This window comes from Osmerus mordax, chromosome 9, assembly GCF_038355195.1.
Source record: "Osmerus mordax isolate fOsmMor3 chromosome 9, fOsmMor3.pri, whole genome shotgun sequence".
Lineage (NCBI taxonomy): Eukaryota > Metazoa > Chordata > Actinopteri > Osmeriformes > Osmeridae > Osmerus > Osmerus mordax.
Genome location: NC_090058.1, coordinates 102,058 through 128,173, shown reverse-complemented (window position 1 = coordinate 128,173; position 26,116 = coordinate 102,058). Strand labels below are relative to the sequence as shown.

At 39.4% G+C, this 26,116-nt stretch overlaps 1 protein-coding gene across 1 annotated transcript; it reads left to right on the top strand.

The window, feature by feature from the left end:
* Positions 1-828: 828 nt before the first annotated feature.
* apoba (apolipoprotein Ba) lies at positions 829-25,518 on the top strand. Its single transcript, XM_067243119.1, has 29 exons — positions 829-883; positions 1,098-1,139; positions 2,063-2,175; positions 2,351-2,496; positions 3,013-3,160; positions 3,700-3,852; positions 4,085-4,209; positions 4,342-4,418; positions 4,580-5,036; positions 5,396-5,504; positions 5,686-5,832; positions 6,612-6,823; positions 6,980-7,187; positions 7,264-7,443; positions 7,908-8,111; positions 8,225-8,392; positions 9,176-9,378; positions 9,851-10,030; positions 10,117-10,244; positions 10,530-10,734; positions 10,824-10,996; positions 11,094-11,269; positions 12,569-12,684; positions 13,350-13,723; positions 14,031-21,584; positions 21,695-21,806; positions 22,181-22,210; positions 22,842-23,028; positions 24,112-25,518. The coding sequence occupies exons 1-29, from the start codon at positions 829-831 to the stop codon at positions 25,318-25,320; spliced, it is 13,191 nt and encodes a 4,396-aa protein (XP_067099220.1). The 3' UTR covers positions 25,321-25,518.
* The last annotated feature ends 598 nt before the right edge of the window (positions 25,519-26,116 follow it).

Here is a 26,116-nt window from a genome sequence, read left to right as displayed (position 1 = left end):
TCGATTTCGATCTTTAAGAGATTCACCACTTGTAAAGTCTTTAAAGTTCCAATATACCTCCTCTGTATCAATGTTGAATTAGGTGGTCTCCACTAAGCCAAAGTAAATCTGCTGGTAGTGATAGTGCCTTTGATCCCTATAGATGTGGCATAGATGAATACAAATGTTGCAGTTGAGATGTTTTTGCACTGTGGCTGGTAAAAGATGACCATTCCTTGGCTCTAACCACTAAACTACAGCTGGAACTCTGGTCCTTGATGTTGCTGCTGTACTTCCTGTACTATTTCTCTTTGAATGAAAATGTCTGAAACGAATAAAATAGCCTAGATATAATGTAATGCATTACAATTCTTACAATAATAAATTAAATGGAGGAAGTTACACAGAACACATTGTCATTTACCATTTTAAATAATTTAAATTAACTTTATTTCTGAAATATTTAAATCTAAAAAATAGCATATCTGAGGCTTGAACCTGGAACCATTAAATAGTTTTTAGTAAGTATATAGTATGTTTTGTATCTCCCAGCAACAGTAGCAGACCCTGGACTGTGTTCATTAGAATAAATAAAGGAAAACTGACACTACACTGATAGTGAAGGGATGATGGTATAACTTGGGTATACAGTAACTCATGAACTTTGGATTGGCTTTACAACATTGATTGCTCTTTATCTATATTTGGGACTACTGTGGGAGGAGCTAGATTTAAAGTAAGGTATACTTTATAAAAGAGAGAGTCAGAAAACTGATATATTTACATGAAGTTAAGTTGAGAGAGCTCAACAATACTGTTAAAGGCTAAAGTGCCTTTTTGCCTCCCAACATGGGTGACATTAAACTCTGTCTGTTACTACTGGTGAGCAGTTACTCCTTGGCTCGTAAGTGTGTTTTCTTGTTAGCTAAGGTGCTTCCCTGAGTGTGCATTAAGTTCCTGTGTACCATGCATTTTTATTATGATTTCGTTTTTTTATTGTTGTTTTTTTCTGACAATTGTTATGATAACAATGAATGTTCTTTGTTGTACATGTCTTTCTTAATGTTTATATGATATTTTATCACTTCTTTCTGCACCATTCTGTATTCACTTTGCAGAACAAAATGACAATGTTGATGACCAGACACCGACATGCCTGTGTAAGTTTGTCTCATTATCCTACTGACAGGAGATACCAAATCCTTGGCAACACTGCATTACTTTTAGCAAAACTTATATTGAAAACAATGTATTTATATAGGAACTGTTATGCAATTCAATGGTGTTATAGTTTAGGTTATAAGACATACCATGGTCTTATACTTCTAATACGTGTAGACCATGTGTGATGGGAATTTCCAGATCAGTGAAAATTAAAGGGAAAGGGCAACTATTTTTACATTTTTTAAATGTATTAATTAAGCAGATACTTTTATCCAAAAGTACTTGCAAATAATACAGAAAGTACAACAGAAATCAAGGATCAAAAGTGCCTAGTTCTAATAGTATTATGGTGGTCAGAGTGAAGGAACGGTCTGTATTTACTAGCCACAGCGCAAAGTGTAAAAGCAGGCTAACTGACACTTTTTATCCTGCCATTTATTAAGTGCAAGCCTTCAGAAAACAGATGCACCACTCAAGACTTACATTGATTGCATTTTCGTAAAGAATAAATTCAAGTGGGAGTTTATTTTGGTATCAGTTGCAATTCCAGTGGCAATTTATGTCCATGTCAAGCATATCAAAGTTTGTTGCAAGTATGCACTGTTTGTTCGTTGACCTCAGAATGGATCAATGACATCTGGTCATGACCTGCTTTTAAGAGATAACAGATTTGAACCCTTGCTCCATGGTGTTCAACATGATTCAGTGCAATTGATGTTATTGATTGAGCACATTGCCAGTGTTAGTTAAGGCTCCAAAGGTCTCCTGTGATGATGTGGACATTTGACTGTGGACCCAGAATGTGAGAAAACAATTACCACAGCCTGTGGGCATCAACCGATCAGTACAAATGTGAAACTTGAGAGTTAAACTCGGTTCATGTCATATTGTGTTTGTCTTTTTATCTTTGTAACTCTAGTGGCAACAAGGTTTAGGACCTTCAAGAAATATGTCTACCGGTATACAACAGAAAGTCGAAATGGGGTGACTGGCACAGCCAACCTCAGAAATGGTCCCAAAGTCACTTGTCAGGTATGTAGATGTGATTGTAAATCCCCCTCTGTGAGTTTCACTGATAATTTTGTATGATTGACTTCAGGTGTCTTTTACCATGATCATGTTGTATGATTGACTTCCCGTGTCTTTTACCATGAAAATGTTGGATGATTGACTTCCTGTTTCTTTTACCATGATCATGTTACTTCAGGTGGAGATCGAAGTCCCACAGACATGCAGCTTTCTCATGCACACCAGGGACTGTGTTCTCAGCGAGGTGTCAGTCATAGACCTTCAGGGTCAGCCAGTCTACCGACAGGCCACTGGGGCAGAAGCCTTTCAGGCTGCTATGGAAATGTTTGTATAACCATCATATTTACATGTAATCATTTAGCAGATGCTCTTATCCAGAGTGACTTACAGTAAGTACAGGGACATTCCCCCGAGGCAAGTAGGGTGAAGTGCCTTGCCCAAGGACACAACGTCAGTTGGCATGACCGGGAATCGAACTGGCAACCTTCGGATTACTAGCCCGATCATATATACATACAATACCATAGATGATGTTGCAAACTGTTTTATTCTATAATAAAATAATCTGTTTTATACCATACTAACGTAATCAGTTTAATACTATGCTAACCAAGGTTTTGTCTCACTGCTATAAAACATCTGTGGTGTGGTTATTCTGTGCCTGTTGTTCACTAGCATGTCATATGAATTCTAGTCACAAATTAACTGTGACGTGTTAGAGAAGATGTGAAACATGTATGATAAACAAGTGTGCCTTTACAGTGGGTTTATCATTTTAATATGCATTGTGAGAATCTTGAATGTTTGATAGTCTTGTTTCTCAGACCCGTCTCTTTGCAGGAACTCTTTAAAATTCATGGTGAAAGAGGCCTCTGACGTGAAGCTCTTCCCGGAACCAGATGAGCCTGTAAACATTGTGAACATCAAGAGGGGTATAATTTCTGCCCTCATGGTCCCAGTTCAAGAGGAAGAGCACTACTCGTACATGGTAGGTATCTCCCCAGAACAACATACTCTCACAAGTGTCATTAAAGTATTACTGAAATACAGAAACTGTAATATCTAGAAATAATATTGGTATGGGAAACCATGAATACAACTTTTACATTGTAAAATAAAATTATGCTATGATGATCCAACTCAGTGGTTCTCAATCCTGGTCCTCGGGGCCCCCTGCCCTGCATGTTTTAGATTACAGATTACATTTCCCTGCTCCAACACACCTGATTCAAATACATGGGTAATTATCAAGCTCAACAGAAGCCTGATAACGACCCATTCCTTTCAATCAGGTGTGTTGGAGCAGGGAAACGTCTAAAACATGCAGGGCAAGGGGGCCCGAGGACCAGGATTGGGAACCACTGATCTAAATAATTGTAGGTGCTTTCCCCTCTAAATTCAGGATTGTATTTTTTGCTCAATTTGGAAGATTTGTACTTCAGAAAAAAGATGAAGGATTTCAGTGAAAATGGTCAAACATTGTGTTTTTACACCCTTGTCATGTGAAATCTTTCACCTTTATTTTAGAACACAGTGCACGGCCTTTGCAAGAGTAAATTAATGGTCAATGCTAGAAAGGACATTGTCACAGATGTTACCGTATTGAGAGATCTTTCAGAGTGTGACCACTTCTACAGCAGGAGGTTGCCACACAGTCCACTTGCACTTCTCCAAGGCTGGGTAAGATCTCTGATCCACTGTAACATTACACCACCAGTCTGTTACCATAGTGACATTACACCCTCAGTCTGCTACCACAGTAACTTTTCACCTATATAGACCCTCAATCTAGACACATTGCTCTCAGTTCGAATATTTAGCACAATATGTGTGTGATTAGACTATAATAAGATGATTAGCAATGTGAGAAAGTTTTTCAGCTTTTCAATAAAGTGTATTATGACTTTTTCAGAATGTCCAAATGTCTAGGCTCATCACTAGTTCGCAAGATTGCAACTATCAGTTTGATAACAGGAGAAAGCACATGACTACTGCTGAATGCACGGAAAAACACCTTTACCTTCCCTTCTCACATGAGTTAGTATTTTCTTTCAATATGTGTTTTGCATGTGTATGTCTGCCTATCTGCACAGTTTTAAAGGCTCTTCAATAAAAATCATATGAAATGCAATATGATTTAATTTCAGTTATCTTGTTTGCTATCTACAGGAATAATGGCATTTCCACTGTGGTCACACAGACTCTGACCTTGCAAGACTCAGCAAAGATTAACAACAAATATTTTGGTAAGGATTTATTTACTAACACAAAACACATAAATTAATAATTGACACAATATTATTAATCTGACATCATGTCACTTAGAACAATCTAGTAACAATATAAATATTGAGCAGTTTGAGATGACAATAATGGCAATTCATAATGACCAATTTTCTGTAAATAGAGGTTGACCCCCGTCACAGTAAACCTCTCTACATGGAGCAACCAGAAGACAAGGCCCCTGTTCAGACCAAAGATGCTACACTCAGCACTCTGCAAGACCTGAAAGGTCTGTCCAACACTGACCAGGGCCAGAGGAGGGCCAGCCTGTTCCACAAGCTGGTCTCAGGTCTTCGCACCCTGAGGAACGAGACCCTCAGCCAGACTGTGGACGACATGAGGGAGGTGTCTGGCATGCTCAGCTGGCAGGCTCTGGCTCAGTGTGGAACACCTGAATGCACCAGTGCCATCCTCCAAGCCATCAGAGCCAAGGATGGTGTGGCTCTGGAGCGGGATGCATTTGTCTACGCCCTTGGTCTCCAGTCCCACCCAGACTCCCACCGTGTCAGGGACATGCTCAGTATGGCAGAGTACAAGCAGAGCAAGGCCATCATGTATGCTCTGGCAAGCACTGTCAGGAGGTGAGTCACATGTCTTGCTGGTCTATCATCAGGACCAAAATTACACATTTACATTTAGCATATGCTCTTATCCAGAGCGACTTACAGTAAGTACAGGGACATTCCCCCCGAGGCAAGTAGGGTGAAGTGCCTTGCCCAAGGACACAACGTCATTTTGCACAGCCAGAATTGAACCGGCAACCTTCTGATTAGTAGCCCGATTCCCTGACCGCTCAGCCATCTGACCCCATTTTCCTCCATAGCATCTGTTAATACAGGAACATATCAGTCCTTTGGAATATGACTAGGACATTTTTGAATACTTGCTGCCCAACACAATTTTATTATTAAGAACTGATCAGATACGTAATTCTCTGCAGGTTTCATGATGGGCAGGTCACTCCAGAGGTCACTGAGGTGGCCATGTTCATGAAATATATGCTAGGAGACTGCTTGGAGGATCAAGATGTGACGTTCCTGACACTAAGGGTCTGTTCTGGGAGATAATGTAGAACCCAAAGAAGCTGCATGACGTGATACTTATGTATATTGTTCTCCACCTGGGGGTTAAGGCTGACCATTGATTCACTTCAAACGAAAACATTTTGACTGAATAACTTTCTCAATATTAATCTAGGTTGAATATTTAATATAATTGTTTACATTTTAGGTTATTGGTGTTATGGGTAAAGCCATGCAGGATGTCGACCCATCAATAAAATCACCACTCCTCATCTGCATGCGGCAGTCAGGTGCTTCTCTCTCTGTCCAAAAGGCAGCAATTCAGGCCTTCAGACTGATGAGCATTGATGAAGATGTGAGTATGCACAACACAAGGTTTGCTAACTGAACTTTTCTATGATACCGTTCACTGGTATCACAGACATACAAGATTATTTAGTATTGTTAATTTAAGTGACTTTAGGCAATAGATATCATGTAATAAGTCATGTAACCCTTCAAACATTACATTACATTTACATTTATTCATTTAGCAGACGCTTTTATCCAAAGCGACTTCCAAGAGAGAGCTTTACAAAGTGCATAGGTCACTGATCATAACAACAAGATAGCCAAAAAACATCGCGAGTAGCCAAAACATGAAGCACACATTGTGAACAACCAAAGTAAGTGCCAAAGGGAAGAACCATAAGAGCATGTAGTTAAACAAGTCACAACCAAACAACATGAGCAGCTATAAGCGCAAGTGTACCTGTGGGAAAAAGCAAGCAACAGTAATAAAACAATATATCACAGCGAGAACCAAAAATTTAAATCAGTTACCACTAACCACAAGAGCAACAAGTCTCTAAGCAAGAGTCATCAATAGATTTTGAGAACCTGCTGATAAATTATTTTTTTGGGCACATTTCCCTCATATGTCTAGAACAAATATCAATTCCAAGTTCCAACATCTTATTTATTTTTTGTTCAGCATTAGAAATAAGTTAGTAAATGAGTAGGGTGGTGCATACCTGTCCCCTTATGTGCCTGTGCCAATTTCATAAATGGATACTTTTCTAGATATCTTTATTTTTATAAGGATTTAGGCATACAAAAAATCTTTATTTATCTGTTCATTATTTTGCTGAACAGGTTAAAAGTGCACTCTTGGAGGTATACCAGGATGCAGGAAGCTCAGTGCAGAAACGTGTGGCAGCTTACCTGATGCTGATGAAGAGTCCAGACCAAGCACTTGTTACAGAGGTGGTCAATACACTGAAAATTGAGCAGGAGCCACACCTCAGGAACTTTGTAGCTTCCCACCTAGACAACATCTTTCGCTCTGAGGATCCCAACATTCTGGAGTGAGGATCATTTCTATACTCCAGTATCTTCCATTAGAATTCTAGAGTGAAAATTACTCAGACATTTTATATTGTCATCGCTGCTGTGTTTGGAAAGTGAACAATGAATGACAAATTATTATATGATTAACTGTGTCTTGATATTGCATCCCAAAGTACAAGACAGTACATTACAGAAGCTTTACAAAAACATGTATCACCAGCCAGCATGGGCTTCTTCACTGGGTCCAGCAACTACAGGATGGACAACCCCCTAGTGTCCACACAGGGAAACATCCTCTTCGATTCCAATGAGTCTATGCCAAAAGAAGTCATGCTGAAGACCACTCTGAAAGCATTTGGGTTCAATGTAGACATTTTGGAGGTAAATCTATTTGTCATAAATGTATTTGCAAGGATGGAAATACATTTTCTAAAGTATTTTCTCCTCCCTTATCTAGGTTGGTATTGAAGGAAATGGATTTGAACCAAGTCTTGAAGCCCTGTTTGGGAAAAGAGGTTTCTTTCCTGATTCTGCTTCCAAGGCCATTTACTGGACCAATGAAAAAATTCCAGGCTCACTAAAAGAGGTTTTGGAAAATTGGATTGCTCCAACGCAGAGTGAGAGAATGAAAAGACAGGTAAAAAGCCAAATGTATGGATTTCTTTCTCGTCCATGTTAAGAATTCCAGTGTCTGTTTGGGGTTTGAGAGGGAGCTACACCACTACTGTGCTGTATAGAGCACAATGATGTCAAGGGGCATCGCCATCTCACAGGCTAGTTGATCTTCAATTTTCTAAAACCCCTTACTATGAATATGGCTAATGATATACAAAATGAAGAAGGAAATATTGTTCTATTTAAGCTTACAGAATGAATGTAACGTTTAAGTGTATGCATGAAAACAGAATGGTTAAGAATACTGTCACTTTGTACTTTAAGTAAAAGTGAGTTTCCAACTTCACAGATAAATAATCCATGAACAATATAGAGTTGCAGGAATTGATTTCTTAAATAATTGCAACCAAAAATATGATGGCTATAGCCAAAGAGCTTTACGCAGCTGTTACAGAATAACAGTGTTGTTTTATATCATCATCACAGGCTCCACAGGACCTTTTCCGTTACCTTGGTGAAAACTTCCAGAAGCTTGTTGTGGACTTGGGCTCTCAAAATTCCCCGGAAGCTATGGCCTACCTAAGGTTTCTGGGAAATGAATTGGGATATATCAAGTCCAGTGAGATGCAGGAAATGGCCAATTCTCTTTCCACGTACTACAATGCTTTCTTCAGAGTCCTGCCAACCAAGGTAAACACTAAATACTTATCTGGTTCTGAGGGAACATAAAAAACCCAACTAAGATCTTATGAATTAGTCATCGTATTGTTCTTGAAATACATTTTATATCAACCTTTGTGCAGGCCATGGCCGCACTTCTGTCTAGCACTGACAGTGAGCTGTATGCTCAATATATCTTCTTGGAAAATGCCTTTTCCCTGCCGTCGGCATCTGGCCTTCCTCTGAAATTCTCCTTGACTGGTGTTTTTGCTGCTGGCGCCAAAGGAGGCTTCAGTTTCTCCCCTGGCATGGTAAGGTACTGGGAAATGTATGTCAAAACAGGTTACAGCCAGCAAACATTTAACCACAGAGTAGGTTGAACAGCTAATGGGGCAGCGTCAGTGAAGGAATGTCATTAGCGCATAGTTTATTTATATTTTTTTACATATAGACATGGAGACAATTCTCAACATTATTTACTTATATTTCAGGCGTAAATTTATTTTCTTTGCACATCCATCTTACAAATGCTTCTTAACACTAGGTTTTTAAGCCCATAGTTTTAACACCACTATAAATCTTCAAACAGGTTACTGTACCTTCATATAACTTTCAGGCAGCTATGACCTTAATAACATGCTCCAATAAATGTCATGATTGTCACCTTAATGGTGAAGAATCTTTCACCATTAAAGTTACATCTTTGTTTTATTAAGAGTTTAAAGTTCAACATATCATGGTTTTTGAAGAAGAATCAAATGGCCTTTAGGGATGATAGTAAAACCTGATTATTCCTGAACAGCTGAAGGAATGTACACACAGCATATTGATTTTAGACTACTTTAGCTACTGAATAATAGAATACTTTGAAGTGTATCAGAACAGCACAATACATCCATTTCATGTGGTTAATTGTCATAACAATATGGGGCCATCATAAATAACCTTGTACTTTCAATACAACAAAGTGTTAGTTAGTTTTAAAACGTAAATAGGTTCTCACCATATTAGATCAATATTTATTGAACATCCCAAAGGTGTAGACAACTTTTTGATGCTTCAGATGTGTAATATGCTGTTTCTTGTAATTGTAGCAACTGTCTTTCATGCCATCTGTTGGTGTGGAATTCATTACACAAATGGGTATACACGTTCCTGAATTTGTGGTATCTGGGGTTGAGATGCACACCAATGTGTATCACGAGAGTGCTGTGAATTCCAAGATCACTGTCAGCAGGAACCAGATCAAGCTGTCCATCCCCGCCCCCAAAGGACACACACAGCTCCTCAGTGTCAGGTGGGTTTCTGAAGTTCTTTTTGCTTAACCTTTATTTAAGCAGGTTATGCCATAGAGAAAATATATATTTTACTATAATACATGTAAAATATAGAGACATGCAAAACATTTAAGCAAAAACCAACAAAGTGTCCTAGTTTTTGTTTTGTGCTGTTCATTAAGATTTGATTTAGTTCTATATTTCAAGACCAGTTACACTCAACTTGAACTTCTTGTCCAAATTTAAAGTGTATGATCAAATATCCTTCTCTAATGCCAATATTTGAGGAAAGAAAAAGTTTCCACTATAATTATCATTGCGAACAACAAAACCCAAATTCATTATTTTTCCTGTTTATAATGATGTATATGCACCACCAACTTGGTGTGTGTTCTGTGTTTCTCTCCCTTGGGTGTCAACACACTACAGCACACACCCCATGTTGAACTAAGCTTAAATGTTGCCTTTTTCTTTACTGCTTTAATGATAAAGCAACCAACTGCTATCAGTCGCCAGCCACACCATGATAGTACCATCTGTGGTGGAAGACAGAACAGATTCATCTGAATGTCAGCCCCTCTTTACCGGTTTGAAATACTGCACAATACTGCGGTACTCCAATGCCAGCTCAACCAATGATGCTCCTTACTATCCTCTGACAGGAGAGACCAGGTGAGCAATGTTTTGTATATATTTTTTTAATAAATTTATTTTTACTTTGTAGACAGTTTCCCGTAATAGAGTTGGATGTTCGACAGGTTTGCAGTTGAGATCCACCCCACAGGCGAGGTGTCAGGATATTCCGCTGCCATCGCCTCTGAAACTCAGAGAGACGAGGAAGGACGTCGGGAAATGGAAATTCTGAAGCTGACCTTGAAGGCTGAAGGTATTTGTGTTGAAGAAATACACATTTACAAAGAGATGCAATTCATATCCTTTTATTATTTCACAGCCTAACCAGAACACACAAGAAACACACACAAAACAACTGTGCATTACCCTGTTTAAGTAAATCTTACTTTTGTTTTCCACATACTGAAACACAAAAATACAGAGGGTTTCTCTGTTGCTCAAAACCATTTCACAACCATCTAGTGTTTCATTAATGCTGTAGGACTATTGGGGCTGTCAAATGATTCACAAATACAACACTGTTGTGCACAAATATCAGGGGCTGAACCCACAGAGGCAAGTGCAACACTGAAGTACAACAGAAACACTCTTGACACCGAGATTAATATCCCTGATTTTGACTTGGAGGCTGGGATTAAGCTAGCCGTCACAGACAGTATGGTCAAAGGAACGAAGATGCGTGGCATCACAGTAGATGTCACTAACAAGAATATTCCACAGTTCACCCTGATTGGACGTGTCAGGTAAAAAAAAGCATGAAATGTTTGAAACATTTTTATATAAATATGCATATCCCACAAAAGTGTGAATAAAGTAATGTTTCTTTCATTAGACTAGAGACAATGAATGATGGCATGCTGCAAATCCAAATGGCTATCCCCAGTCTGAGTACGGAAGCCTCTGCTACAGCAGTTCTGAAGAACTCTGAAGGTCTTGTGATGCAATTTAGCACGGCCATCAATATGCCACAGTCCACTTCCCTGCAAAACATCATAGTCAGATATGGTAACTGTCCTTAGGATTGGGGAATTACCACTTTTATTAACATTGAGGAAACTTCGCATTCTGTGTGTATACTGGAGTGTGTTTTTCTACTTAACAGATAACTATAAGTTTGAGGTTGAGATGATGTCTGATATCAAATCTGATATCCAAAAGCTCATCCCAAACACTGACAACTACCAGAGGCAGCTGCAAGAGCTCATAGACAACATCCTAGATCAGAAGGTGGCAAAGACAGATATGAAATTGCGTCATATTGTTTCTAAAGGCATTGAGGTAAGTGGAAATAGCTAAACAGCTACACTCTATTGTCAAAGGAATGTAGAACCCAGCTCAACCATGATCAATCATTTCACCTCTTTTAATAATTGAATTGATTTAACTTATCAACTAACAATACATCAAGTTTCAGTATTGCTGTGGAATATGCCATTTTATTATATTATATTATTTTAAATGACAATCAAGGACATTCCTAAAAAGGAATATCCCAGTTCCATTTAATTTCTAGTTTTGGACACCAGTATGCAGAGCTGATAATATAGTTCTATTGTATCTGTACTAGTGCTGTCAGTTTAACGCGTTATTAACGGCGTTAACGCAAACCCATTTTAACGGCGTCAATGTTCTTTTTGGCCTAGCAAACGTTGTCGTTTTTTTCACATGTTGTTGCAACAACTACTGACGTTAGAAAAACGATCTAGCTATACTGGAAACAAAACAACAGGCACGCCGCACACACTTGTTTGGGCTTGCGAGCCGGCTAAAGAGTAGTAGGCTAACGTTACGTTTTGAGTGGATGGCAAGCGCGAGACGCCGAAATGGATGCCAATAATATTCTGAATGGAAAGTTTACTTTAAAAAAGTTGCCAAATTGTTCCATTGACAAGACCAAAGTGATCTGTGTGTTTTGTCGTTGTGAACTGAGCGATCATGGCAGCACGTCCAGTCTGAAATACCACTTGATGGCCAACCACACAGCTGATGCGAATTCTCCGCCCCCTCATCAAAGCCAGGCGATTGCAATGTTGTTTTAAAAAAACAAAAAACATTTGCACTAAATAATCCGATCCACTTTTCCATGTTGATAAGAGCATTAAAATGAGAAAAAATAATGGGACAAAAAGAAATCAAGGGACATTCAGAATAGATAAAAATGTGCAATTAATTGCGATTAATCGCTAGTTAACTATGACATTAATGTGATTAATCGCGATTAAATATTTTAATTGTTTGACGGCACTAATCTGTACATAATTAAATAGTGTTATAATCCACTACACCCACCACACTGGATGCTTCCCTTTTCTAATAGGGTTGTTATTCATGAATTAGCCATGAATTGTTATTGATTCTGGGGGTCAGATGGCTGAGCGGTTAGGGAATCGGGCTATTAATCAGAAGGTTACCGGTTCGAGTTCTGGCCTTGCAAAATGAAGTTGTGTCCTTGGGCAAGGCACTTCACCCTACTTGCCTCGGGGGAATGTCCCTGTACTTACTATAAGTTGCTCTGGATAAGAGCGTCTGCTAAATGACTAAATGTAAATGTATTTGATAAGTTTTCATTGTTTTTAGGCAGGCAAGATTTGGCTAGATAAATTTGGTGTCCCATATGTTGAGATCCTCCGAAACAAGAGGGATATTGCTGAGTTCACTCTACCAAAGCTGCCTGAGATGTTGTTTCTGCAATGGTGAGTGCCTTATTTTGTGCATTGAAGACTGTTGCTGCTTTGGACAACACTGTTGCTGCTTTTTTTACATTGAGGTTACATTAACTACCATGTAACTGCATTGCAATACCTACAGTAACCACATATAGTCACATATGAACTACTATGTAGTAATGTGTTACATTAAGGTTAAACTAGCTACCATAACTGCATAGCCATATTAACAATGTTGTAGTCACATAGGAACTGTTATGTTATTAACTTAACGTAGTAATAACAACAGTAGATCACATGTAACAAACACAATCAACAATTAAAAAGAACCATGAACTTTTCAGATTGACTAGATACGTATGTCACCTTTAGAATAAAGGCTTAAAGCTTTGGATGAGTATGATCAAGTAAACTGTACCAAAATGTTTTCCACTCCATTGTGGATGTTTGTTACACATACACCCACTTTTTGAAAAGTGTGAGTATTTATAAATTGATAGGTCGATGTCATCTAATTACTTTTAACCTATGCTGAATAAATGTATTGTAATAGTTGTAATTGATTATACTTTATTATACTGTGGAGGAATCACAAGTTTTGAGCAGGATCTGACAATACAACACAATGTTACCTCTTACACCTGAGTAGCTACTAATACATTTAAAGCCTTTTATCTGTTTTCTTTTAACAGTGACAGCTTTTTCAGGTACCAGTTTAATCAGAACACAATGACCATCTCACTTCCTGTCCCACTCGGAGGGAGTTCATCCGAAGATCTGAACATTCCCACTACTTTGTCCGTTCCACTCATGCGTGTACCTTTAATAGGCATTGAAATACCTGCCAATGACTACCCAGTTCCATCGTTCACCATACCACACACCTTTGATTTTAAACTACCTCTCATTGGCCTTGCTGAGGTATCGACCAAGATTAACAGTAACTTCTACAGCTGGGAAGGATCCATCTCTGGAGGCAACAACACCAAAGATATTCCCAACTACATTGCCCAGTACACAGTCATGGCTCAATCTCCCATCAACCCACTCTCTTACAAGCTTGAAGGTAAATTATCTGTACTTTACAGGATATAAAACGGGGAAAATGTAAGGCTTAGTACTGCCAAGTGTTTGTTCCTCTCATGCACTGAGCCGGCTGGTCTAATCTGTCTAAGATTGTGCTAATATGCAGGTTTGGTGATGAGCTGTGTCACTGCATGATCCCATTGTAGTACTACTTTTCTTAACCTGAACTCATCCATCTCTGAAGACAAATATATGTTCAGTTTAACATTGTTGCATAATAAGTTGTTTGGAATTATTCCTTGTTTTGACAATGGTTCCATTTCTCCCATTCTGTCATTCATTTAAAGGAACAGGAATGATCTCTGGGACAGTTGAAGATAATCTGAAATATCTTGTGAATGGCTCCTTCAGCCACAGCCTGTTTGATGCCAGCTTTAGTGTCCTTGAAACCTTAAGTGTGACGGATAATGTGAAGGCAAGGGCCAACTACAAAATGGAAGCCTCAAGTCCTTTAGGTCTGCACACTTCTCTGTACTATTCTGCTAAATCAGCTTCTACTGCGGAGGAAGTCACAGGAGATGGCACTCTGGATGGAAGCATTTGCGTGGGCTCATTTTATACCAACTCAACCTACAGTCATAATTATGTTGTTCGTCCCCTTGAAAGAGAAGGAAGAGGAGAGTCAAACCTGCGTTTGTACTCACCATTGATCCAGGCTCACAACATAATCCAAGGAGTGTACTCAAATTCAGAGTTGTCCATATTGTCTAAAACAAATGTGCAGAATGATGCATTAAAGCATGTGGCAGAGCTAAAATACAAAAATGCGCAACTAACTCTTAAATGTGATGCTGCTTCAACTGCCTTCGACAAAGCATTTAGTCACAAAGTTGAGCTTGGTCTGTCCAGTGAAGTAGCCATTCTAAGAGTTGAGTCACAAGCTGATGATGCAACAAATCGTGCTTACTCTCTTATTACCGGAACACTGAATTACAATGGGCTTGAAGTCAATTCTGAAGGCTCCCTTACCTTCACAGGTGGCCGTGGATTGCACAAGGCCTCTGCAACAGCTAACAGAAATGGCATGGTCACCAGTGGCACCACCAGCTTGCAGTGCAGTCCCGTAACATTTGAGAGCATCTTTGATGGGGGCTTGGATAGCAACGGACTCTCACTGTCGTTCTCGTCTAAAGGAATGGCTGAGGAAAGCAGAGGAGAGTTCACCATAGAGGGTTCTGTTTCAACTGCTGCCGCTTCCTTAAACAGCGTCTTCAAAGGCAATGCTGCTGATGCAAGCATACGAAACACTGTGGATCTTAAGCTGGACAGGCATGCTTTAAAGTTCTCTAACAATATGATGGGATCTTTGAAGACAATGAAAACTGAGAACACCCATACTTTGACTCTTACACTTTGGACCCTAGCTCTCCGCTCGAAGGTGGACAACTATATCTGTGAGGATGCTGCCTACAAACATAATATCATGCTTGACATGAAGCCTTTTGTCACCTCCATGAACATGAAAAATGATCTCAAGCTGTTTGATGTCACTCTAAACAATGAGGGCCAAGTCAAAGTTGAGCTGTACAAGATGGACCTGTCAGGAAGTTTCAGAGGAGCTTACGGAGAGGACCAGGAGCTCAGACACACTTATGAAATCCACTATGCAGACCTCACTGGCACACTGAAGTGCAGCACAACTGGAAATCTAATGGATGCACAATATCGGCAGAACTGTGAACTTGAGTTTGCAGGACTTGCGTCTAAGTCTAACTGTGAGGCACGCATCGATTCAAAATCCCTTCGTTTTGACAGCACTATTCGCACCTTGGCAGTGCCATTCAGCCTCACCATTGATGCCATCATTAACAGTGACAGTGAGATGAATCTTTATGGGGAGCACACTGGGCAGCTCTATAGCAAGTTACTTGTTAAAGCGGAGCCCCTGGCGCTAGCATACTCACATCATTGCAGGGCCTCAACCTCACACCTACTGGAAAGAAGTAAATATGATACACACCTGGATAACAAGTGTGATAGTGTTGTTACACCCAGTGAACAATCATTGACCTGGAAGACTAAATCCAAGCTTAACAACCATGCTTACAACCAAGACATTAACACTTACAACAATCCTAAGAAACTTGGTCTAGAATTTTCTGGGTTGATGTCCACAGACTTTTTCAGCAAAACCAGAGAAGGTAGAGATAGAAGGTCTGAGAAAGAGAATGCAGAATTCAGTATATCTGGCTTCTTGAAGTATGATAAGAACAGTGACTCACATATAATTGAGCTTCCTTTTATCAAAAGCCTTCCTGTTGCATTTGATCAGTTTAAAACAACCATTATAAATGCCCTGGAATCCATGAACCAATATATCAAAAGTTTAAACATTGACCAATTAATACATGAATTTAGGTCCAATTTAAACCAACTGCCTCACCAAGTAAGTGACTTCATGGAAGAGATTGACTTGGAGAGCAAGGTAAAAGAGATTAAAAATACACTTAATTATCTGACACAAGAGTATGCCTTAACACTGGATGATTTAGAGAACTCTGTGGAAAATCTAAGGATAAACCTTGAACAAACTTTGATTAATGTTGCAAGCCAAATAACCAATATAATAGCTTCTGTTAAGGAATACATTGACAATGGTGATTTATCTACCACCCTTTCAAATGTCCTCTCTCAGATTGGAGATGAACTTAGGTCCTTTGATGACAGGTATGAGTTCAGACAGACTATTGTCAGAGCAATTGATGCAGCTGAAGATATAATCAGACAAATGGATGTCAGCAAGCTCCAAGATAGCAGTGTAGCCTGGTTTCAGGATCTTGATGCTAAATTTAGAATTTTAGCCAAGCTTCAAGAGAAACTGGACGGATTAAAACAAGTTATTGACACCTTTGATGTCACCATGTTTTTACAGGACCTGAAGGATTATATTCTCTCAATTAATTTTTCTAAATATATTGAGCATCTTAACTTTCAAATTTCATCTGAGGAGATGACTAGAGTTCTAGAGTCCGCTAAAGATGTTATTGTCAACTGGATTGAAGAATATGCAATAGAGCAAAAAATCAATGCTGTTTATTTTTATGTCAGAGATCTACTTCTTAGGTATGATGTTGATGAGAAAATAGGGGCACTCTTGCAACAAGTTGTAGTGCTTATTCAAGAATTCAGAATTGAACAGACATTGCAAACACTGGTTGATAATTTTAAAACTATTTACGTAGAAGCATTCTATGACAAGTTTATGGAGTTCCTGGATAGTTTCATACAACAATTGAACGCAATTGACTTCAAGCAAAGCATTGATAGGCTAAATGAACACATCTCCTTATTAATTAAGGCCATTAAATCATTTGACTACAATGTGTTTGTTGATGATGCAAACCAGAAAATAATTGACATAACAAACTATGTAAATGAGCAGATCAAAGAGTATGAAATTGCACAAAAGATAGAGGCATCCAGAGAGTTTGTCAGAGAGATCCAGGGATCTATCTTCAATTACTTGGAACAACTGAAAAATACTAAAATAGCAGAAATTGTCAAAATGATGATGGATTTAATTGACACAACAACCTACAATGATATAAAGATGAAGGCAGAGGAAATCCTTGAAGATATGAGGCAGAGAGTCATTGACATGGACATCCGAAAGGAAATGTATATCTATCTTGGAAGGGCAAGTGAATCCTACAGCAATATGATTGCTTTCATTTCTGTCCAGTTTAACAAAGTAATTGAACAGATCCGCAAACTGGACAAAGACCAAGAGATTGTGAACCAGATCAGTCAGGCAGTTGATGGTGTCTTCAATGCACTAAAGTCAGCAAAGATTGAGATTCCATCTTTTGTTATTCCCATTACTGACCTTGTCATACCCACCTTTGAAGTTTACCTGAATAAACTGCAGGATATTAATATCCCTGCTGACATTTCAATCCCTGAGTTCACAATTGTCGGTACTTACACTGTACCAGCCTTTACCATAGATTTGTATGAAATCAAAGCAAAGATAATTGCACTAATTGATCGCATCAGAGAAATTGATATCTCAATCCCAGAACCTGATCAAATATTTGGAGACCTAAAAGCATTGTACATGCCTAGCCTCCCAGACTTAACATTCCCAGAAGTAACTTTATCAGAGATAAGGTTTCCAGCAATAAATATTCCTAAATTGAATCTTGAAAACTTTGAAATCACAATGCTTCCAATTTCAGAAATCAAATTGCCAGAGGTCCCCAGTGAAGTTCAAATACCAGCTTTCGGCAAGCTCTATGGTGAACTAAGAATAAACTCTCCTCATTACACTCTTGTGACAGCAGCAGGTCTAGAGAACTCAACACTTACACCAAAAACCCCACAGTTCACAGCTACTCTCACCTCTCAGGCCAAATCAACAATTGAGTTCCTTGACTACTCTTTGGATGCCACTGCTCGTCTTGAAGCTCCAAGGATGAAAAAATTGGTGGTCACTGAAAGTGTTAAAGCTACACATATGACCTTCACTGTTGATCATGAGGGATCATTAACTCTCAGTGGCCCATCAGCAGAGGCATCAGCAAAGACCACTGCTAAAGCCACTACGAATATGTATGCAGCAGATGCAGTCACTAACTTTGGATTTTCCTTGAAGAGTGGAATATCTGCATCCATGGACACTACCTATAACCACAATTTGAATATCCCAACTAATGACATCTCAAGCCAAGTCACCATGACTCAAACTGCAGCTGCCAGTCTCGAGTCGGGAACTATTTCTGTGACTGTTGGAAACATAGGAAGTGGGAAGTGGTCCTTTCAGGATTACTCTGATGAGGGCACACACAAAAGTGATATTGAGTTCAATATAAATTTTGGCACAGCAAAGTTCATTTTTGGTGGAGAAACTAAGAGCAAGGCTGTTAACATGAAGCAAACTGTGACTGCAGAATCTGTCATCTTCAGCCATATTACTGTTGAAGGAAGAGCTGAGACAGAGCTTCCTTTTATCAAAAGCAGCGTCATGATTTTAAATGGAGAGGTTCATGTAGGGGATTTGAAAATGGCACTGATTGCCTCCAACAATGCAGAGATCATTGGAAGAATAAGTGGAAATCTTTCCAACTCTTTGGAACTTTTGGTGAAGCCTTTTGAGATTGTCCTGGATTACAGAAACAAAGTACATTCAAAGACCATCTTCCCCTTGAAACTTACTGGAAAGGTTGATCTCCAACAGGATTATGGGGTAATTCTTAATTCTGAGGTGCAGCGTGTCTGCTGGACTGGTCTTGCTCGATTTAATCAATATAAGTACAATCACAACTTCAGCCTGGGCAACAATCCTGAAGACATAACCATCCATGCAACAATGAATGGGGAAGCAAATTTGGAGTTTTTGACTGTTCCCCTCACCATTCCAGAGATGACAATGCCTTATCTTGAAATACAAACACCTGCAATTAAAGATATGTCTCTTTGGGAACATGCTGGTCTGAAGATTCTGCTAACCACTCCACGGCAGTCATTTGACATGAACCTCAAGCTTCAGTATCAGAAGAATCCAGACATGCATGCTATTTATTTTGATCTGGAACCTATCTACAATGCACTTCATGGAAATGCAGATGTTCTTCGGGCACACTTTGAATTAGGTCGAGATAAATTAGTAGACCTTCTTACAAATTCTTACAACAAAGCCAAGAAACAGTTAGATAAATACAAGATTTCCACCGCCAAGAATCCTCCTAGAATCTTCACTGTCCCTGGTTACAAAATCCCCATGCTGAATATTGAGGTATCTGCTTTCAGGGCAGAGTTACCTGCATTTAGCTTTGTCATCCCCAAGGAGGTTAGTACCCCAAGCTTTAAGGTTCCAACAATGGGATTTTCTGTGCCATCCTATACTTTAGTGTTGCCATCTCTGGAGCTGCCTGTCCTCCACGTTCCTGAGACACTGAGTGAGTTGACTCTTCCCACTTTCACACTACCTGCCATTAAAAACAATATCATGCTTCCAGCCATGGGCAACATTACCTATGATTTCTCATTCAAATCAACTGTGATCACCATGACCACTAATGCAGGCCTTTACAATCAGTCTGACACTGTGGCCAAATTTGGAGCAACCTCAACGTCTGTATTTGACATTTTGAATGGGAAGATTAGTGGAACCACCAGTCTGACAAAAAAGAGGGGTATAAAACTGGCTACTGCTGTGACCTTGGAGCATAAGAACATGGAGGGAAGCCATGACTGCACTATCAGCCTCTCAAGGCGGGGCATTGAAGCTTCTATGGCAAATGTTGCAAAAGTTAATTTGCCATTCATGACTCTCGAATTAAATCAGGAACTATTTGGGAACACCAAGGCCAAACCTAATGCAGCCTCCAAGATTAAACTGAAATACATGTGTAACATTCCAGTAATCGAGGCTATAGGCAAGGGGATCATTGAGCAGAACTTGGCATTGGAGGGATTGTCATCTTACTTCTCATTGGAAACCACCACCAAAGGAATGATTGATATAACAGTGATGGAGAGTTGCAATGTTGCTGGACGAATAGACAATGACGGTAACTTGTACCTCAATACAAATGGCCTGCGAACAACAGTGAAGACGGATCTAAGGTCAAACATTGATCACAAAACTGAAAACATTTTGTCTTTGGATGTAAATGAAAATCTTGCTCTTGAGGCATCTCTACGACGTGTGTATGCAACATACAATTACACCAGCAATAACAATGCAAACATTGGACCTTTAAGCTCAAAAGGAAAACACTTTGTTAAAGCAACCCTAGATTTTGTACCGTTAACTACCTTAACAGCACAAGTGGAAATAGACTTCACCCAGCCATGCAGTTTTGGGGATGCTGTAATCATTCAACACATTGACCTTGCCATCACCTCAGACAAGCAAACCTTCAGCTGGAGCAGCAAGGAACAGATCATTTCAGTGATTCATGCTTGTGAGTTACAGCTGACAAATGACGAGGCTGAGGTGCGTCTGGAAGCGACTGGCTCTTTGGAAGCGCACTTGGCTTTTCTGAAGTCTGTTAAGATCCCTGTCTACCAGAAGACGGTCTGGGACATACTCAAGTTTGATCAGGCTACCAGCATAGATAAACTGCAGTTCCTTAATGTGTCATCATCTGTAGTTTATGCAAAGAACATGGATGGATTAACGTTTGACTTACCAGCAAAATTATTTGAAGATGGAGTCATCTTTAGTATTTCAGAATATACATTTTCTGTTCCTACTTGGATTAAAGAAATACCACAGATCATTAGGAAGATTGACATGCGATTTGAAAATGTTGATTTGCCTGATCAAGTCGCTGTACCACCAGTCATCTCTTTTCCACCTTTTGATGTACCCTTCACTACTCTCCATGTGGCAGCCTTTACAATTGATTTGAAGAATTTAGAAATACCTAAAGTAATAACCACCACAGCCTTCGACATCATGCTCCCTTATCTGCTAAAAATGGAGGTCCCCAGTTTTGATATTAACACAGAGTATCTTCAAAACAAAATGTCTTTTCTGTCAATGAAGATACCACAGTATGAAATTATCATCTCCTCTCTCACCTTTCCTAAATCCTTGACCATTGGGGAGCGTATAATCCACCTGGATGATATAACAAATTACATTTCCAATTTTGAAATACCAACTATTACCATCCCTGAGCAAAACATGGAAATCCCTGAAATCACTCTAAACCTGCCTGTGAGTGTTTTTATCCCTGCCTTTGGCACCCTCTCCACTACTGTAAAGGTTTCCTCCCCAATTTACAATATTACGTCAACTGCAAAGCTGGAAAAGAAGGATTCCAGCCTCGTCACCTCACTAAAGTCCACCTGCACCTCCACTATGATTTTTGTGGAGTACGATCTGGATGGTAAGAATTAGTATTCTCAAATAACAATAGTCTTTTGTTATTTTGATCTATTTCAGCTTCATTCAATAATGTAATTTTTAAAATATTATATTCTCCATCTGTACCTGCAGCCACAACAACCCTTGAGTTTGAGAATGGAGTGATCAGTCTAAATGGAAAGTGCAACTTGATTCACAGTGATGTAAACGTTGACTGGCAGCATGTTTTTGCACAAAACTTAAGGTATAAAATGTTTTCAATTTGCTCCACTGCATGACATGCTATGTTAATTTATTTGATTTGTACTTTGTGCATTTAATAACCTATAATTTGAGTGTTATTTGTGTTATTTGCTTCATAATTTTTCCAGTTAGTTTCAAAATGTTCAGATCTAGAGATTGATTGATGTGTCAGAGGCTGAGGCATGGTGCGATAGATGCTGTACCCATGCGTACAAGATCACTTGTTTCAATCACAACAATTTAGTCTTCAAGACATAACTGAAATGTGAATCTGGGGTGGTCTCATCTGCATATTACTCAGCAGTGTGAGTTTTCATGTTTAGTGGAGTGAAATCAAGGGTTAATAGAACTGTTCACTTCCTCATTGCCTTTCAGGATGAAACGCCAAACTTCTCCTGATGTTGTGTAAGTATCTCCACTGCATGGAAACATTTTCATGAGACTTGGCCATTTAAGGGAATGGGTCATGATTGTAATAAAAAATAAAGGGAAGCATTTTCTTTTAACCTTCGTGCTGTGGGGGGTCTGAGACAGCGCGACGGTTAAAAGAAAATGCTTCACTTTATTTTTGAATAAGCTAAAGTTGTCGCAACACGACGATGGGTCACAATGACCTGAAGGTTCACAATGACCCAAAGGCAGCACAAGGGTTAAGAAGATCACACAGGTTTATCATATGTTAAATTTGTACTAATTTAGCAGACTCTTTATCCAAAGCAACATACAAATAGTGCATGTAGCAAGTACTGTATTGCAGGTGACAAACAAGTCCACAGTTCAAACCGTATTTTAGTGGTTAGTTCCAATGAACTGTCTGTAGTTTAACGAGAAGTATTACATAATTATGATGATACAACTATTCAACAACATCATCTAAAACTAAATATCAGAAAACATTTTGTACAAAACAACTACAACAATATCTCAAATAGAAAATACACCCAATGGTCAAATTAGAAATTGTATTTCTGTAAATCATATTGGCAGTCAATGATTTGTTAAATATACTAGCCCAGGGCTTTTTCTTTTCTTTCAGTGTCTCCCGTCATACTCTGGAAATAGACCTTACTAGTCCCACCTTTGTTGATGTCAACTTCCGCTATGCATCTCGCAAGGATGGCATCACTGCCTCCGTGTCTTCACCATCATCTGGCTTCCTTGGATTCCTTTTTCAGCGGAGATCACCATCACAGGTGTATGGAAAAATATTCAGCCGTTATCTGGTATGTAATATAAATGCAGCACAGTACATCCTGTATATTTCCATGATTAGAAGTGGTGGTGCTGTAAATTACATCACCATGCTAACAGTAAGTAAAGAAGTGGGGAAAACAGGCTGGTATGATAGCAAGATGCTGTGATAACAGGCTTGTGTGATAACAGGCTGGTGTGATAACAGGCTGGTTTGATAGCAGGCTGGTGTGATGGCAGGCTGGTGTGGCGGCAGGCTGGTGTGATGACAGGCTGGTGTGGCAGCAGGCTGGTGTGATGACAGGCTGGTGTGATGACAGGCTGGTGTGATAGCAGGCTGGTGTGATGGCAGGCTGGTGTGATGACAGGCTGGTGTGATGGCAGGCTGGTGTGGCAGCAGGCTGGTGTGATGACAGGCTGGTGTGGCAGCAGGCTGGTGTGATGACAGGCTGGTGTGATGACAGGCTGGTGTGATGACAGGCTGGTGTGATGACACGCTGGTGTGATGACAGGCTGGTGTGATGACAGGCTGGTGTGATGACAGGCTGGTGTGATGACAGGCTGGTGTGATGACAGGCTGGTGTGGCAGCAGGCTGGTGTGATGACAGGCTGGTGTGATGACAGGCTGGTGTGATGGCAGGCTGGTGTGATGGCAGGCTGGTGTGATGACAGAATGGTGTGATGACAGGCTGGTTTGATGTCAGGCTGGTGTGGCAGAAGTAACATCCATCAACTATTTCCTTATAACAAACCAGCCTACACAAAGTCTTTCTAGCCTATAACTTATCTTACAGATATAACAGATATTGGCTATGCAATGACACTAGTTGGTTAGAACAATGTCACTTCAGCCATGCTACAGCTGACTACAAGAGGGTTGGAGAACCGCAGCACTTATAGTTGGCCTCATGCTACTTCATGCTCCCATGTGCCACCTGTTGGCTGAAGAGCCAGAACAAGCTACATACAAATTAAATGTTAGAACATATTATAGGGTTCATTTGGATTTATAGACTGTATACATTTTTGGCTGATAACATACTTTTATATGTCAGTGCATTATTTCTGCCAATGCAAGAATTGATCCCCTCTAACTTATTGCTTTTTTTTTTCAGTCTACACCTGACAAGGATACTGATATTCTGAGTGTCAAAGCCACTCTAAGAAACTCTGAGAAGTTGAGCCTTCAGACCGCTTGGAACCTGGATGGCCTACATCAAATGATTGAAGGGTCTAAAGAGAGGATTCCTGCCGTGACTGAGGCACTGCTCAAATTCATGAACAAGTATCACACAGCTCACTTTGGTTATGATGTCAACCGAGCTTTCATGAAGCTGAAGAACTCCATCTCTAATGTCATAGAGAGAGCTTATCATGAAGTCCCAATGACTTTTGATACAGTAAAGATTTCAATCCAACAGCTCAGTGATCAATTCAGTGAACAGAGTAGAGATATGTACATGAAGACTATTGACAACATACCCACTGTAAAAATTGAAGATTTTAGAGACCATTTTCTCATGAGAGCTAAGCACGTTCTACAACACTGTGAGCAGAACATCAAAATTATGTTGGATGCCGTGAGTAAGTTTCTGAGTGAAACTAAATTCAGTCTTCCTGGATTTGATGAGAAACTTTCTGGACAGGAAATCTACCAGAGTGTCAGTCAATATTCATCTACAGCCACTGACAGGGCTGGCCAAAGGTTATCAAACTTCATGGAAACTCTAACTGAAACCACTAGAAGTGGAATTGGAGATACTGAGTTTAAGGTCCCCGGCTTCAATTTATTTGTTAGTGGAAAGTTGATACTGGAAAAAGTTAGCTATTCAATGGGTGCCATTCAGGATCTCAGGGACAACATGAGCTTAGAGATGCTCTTCCAGAAAGTAACTGATTTCTTACAACTATGCATTCAAAAGACAGAGGAGGTTATTGCCTCTTTCAGGGCTGAAAATCGGGAGTTTGTGTCTCACATCGACAGCATCTCTGCAGAAATTCGCAACACTCTGCACTCTACAGAGTATCAACTGGAAAAAGCTAGGAAAAGTGCAGCTGAGTATAAAGATTTTGCCAAACTGAAAGTACAGGAAGTCTATAATGGCATGACATTGGACCGTGTCAATAATGACCTTAATTACTTCATTGGTGTCTTCCAATCTCAGTTGTTTGGGATGATCCATGGAATGATTGACCTAACAAGGCAGGCAACACAGAACACAGCTCCGTATGTCAGAGTGAGCAGCAAAAAGATGGACGTTGATGTTCCCCTTCCCTTCTTTTGGAAATCTTTCAGTGAATGGCCAGCACAGATAAGGCAGTGAGAAAGGAAAGTACCTCCACTTCATTGGAAATTGCTGTCAACATTGTTATTAGGAAATTAATTTGAATATATTTAAAGTTGTTACTCACCCTCAAGATTTGGTTTTGTTGTTACAGTGTTACATCTCTGTTTAACTAACTGCAAATAGCAATATACTCTCCAAAACTGAGTTCTGAATAAAATACCTCAGTGCAAAGCATTTCCCTGTTAACTGAACATTTTCTTTAAAGGTATTATTTGACAGTAGAATACTTTGGTTACCTTAAGATAGAAGAAAAGTATTACATTTACATTTATAATAATTTACATATCATCGTTTGGTAACACTTAATATACAGCTAATTCAAGTCTGATTTAAGTAGTCAAGCTAATTGTGCGTGCACCCTATTCTTAAGCAGCCTGACAGGTAAAACATGGATCATACAATCCATCACGGCAAAAAGCAATGCACACGGCCACGTGACTTCTTCCAGAAAGAACATTCCCTTTAAGCCTTGTACTATGACAGCTCCCTCATATTGTCACATCTCATCCACCACTTCATCAAAATAAAATGACACGCCATGATTGACATAAACAATAGGCTACGTAGGTCGAGGTCCTTTTTTTTATAGACCTTATAACCCTTTAAAAAAAACAGACACCCTCTAAACACGTCTAAATTGACTTTTTTTTACATTGTTTTCAAAAAATAGCCTACTATTAATCAATACATTATCCAGTAGCATAACTTTTTAACATGGTTTTTGTGTTGGGAAAATGGAGGATAGATGTATAGATTTAGGTTTGTTTTGCTA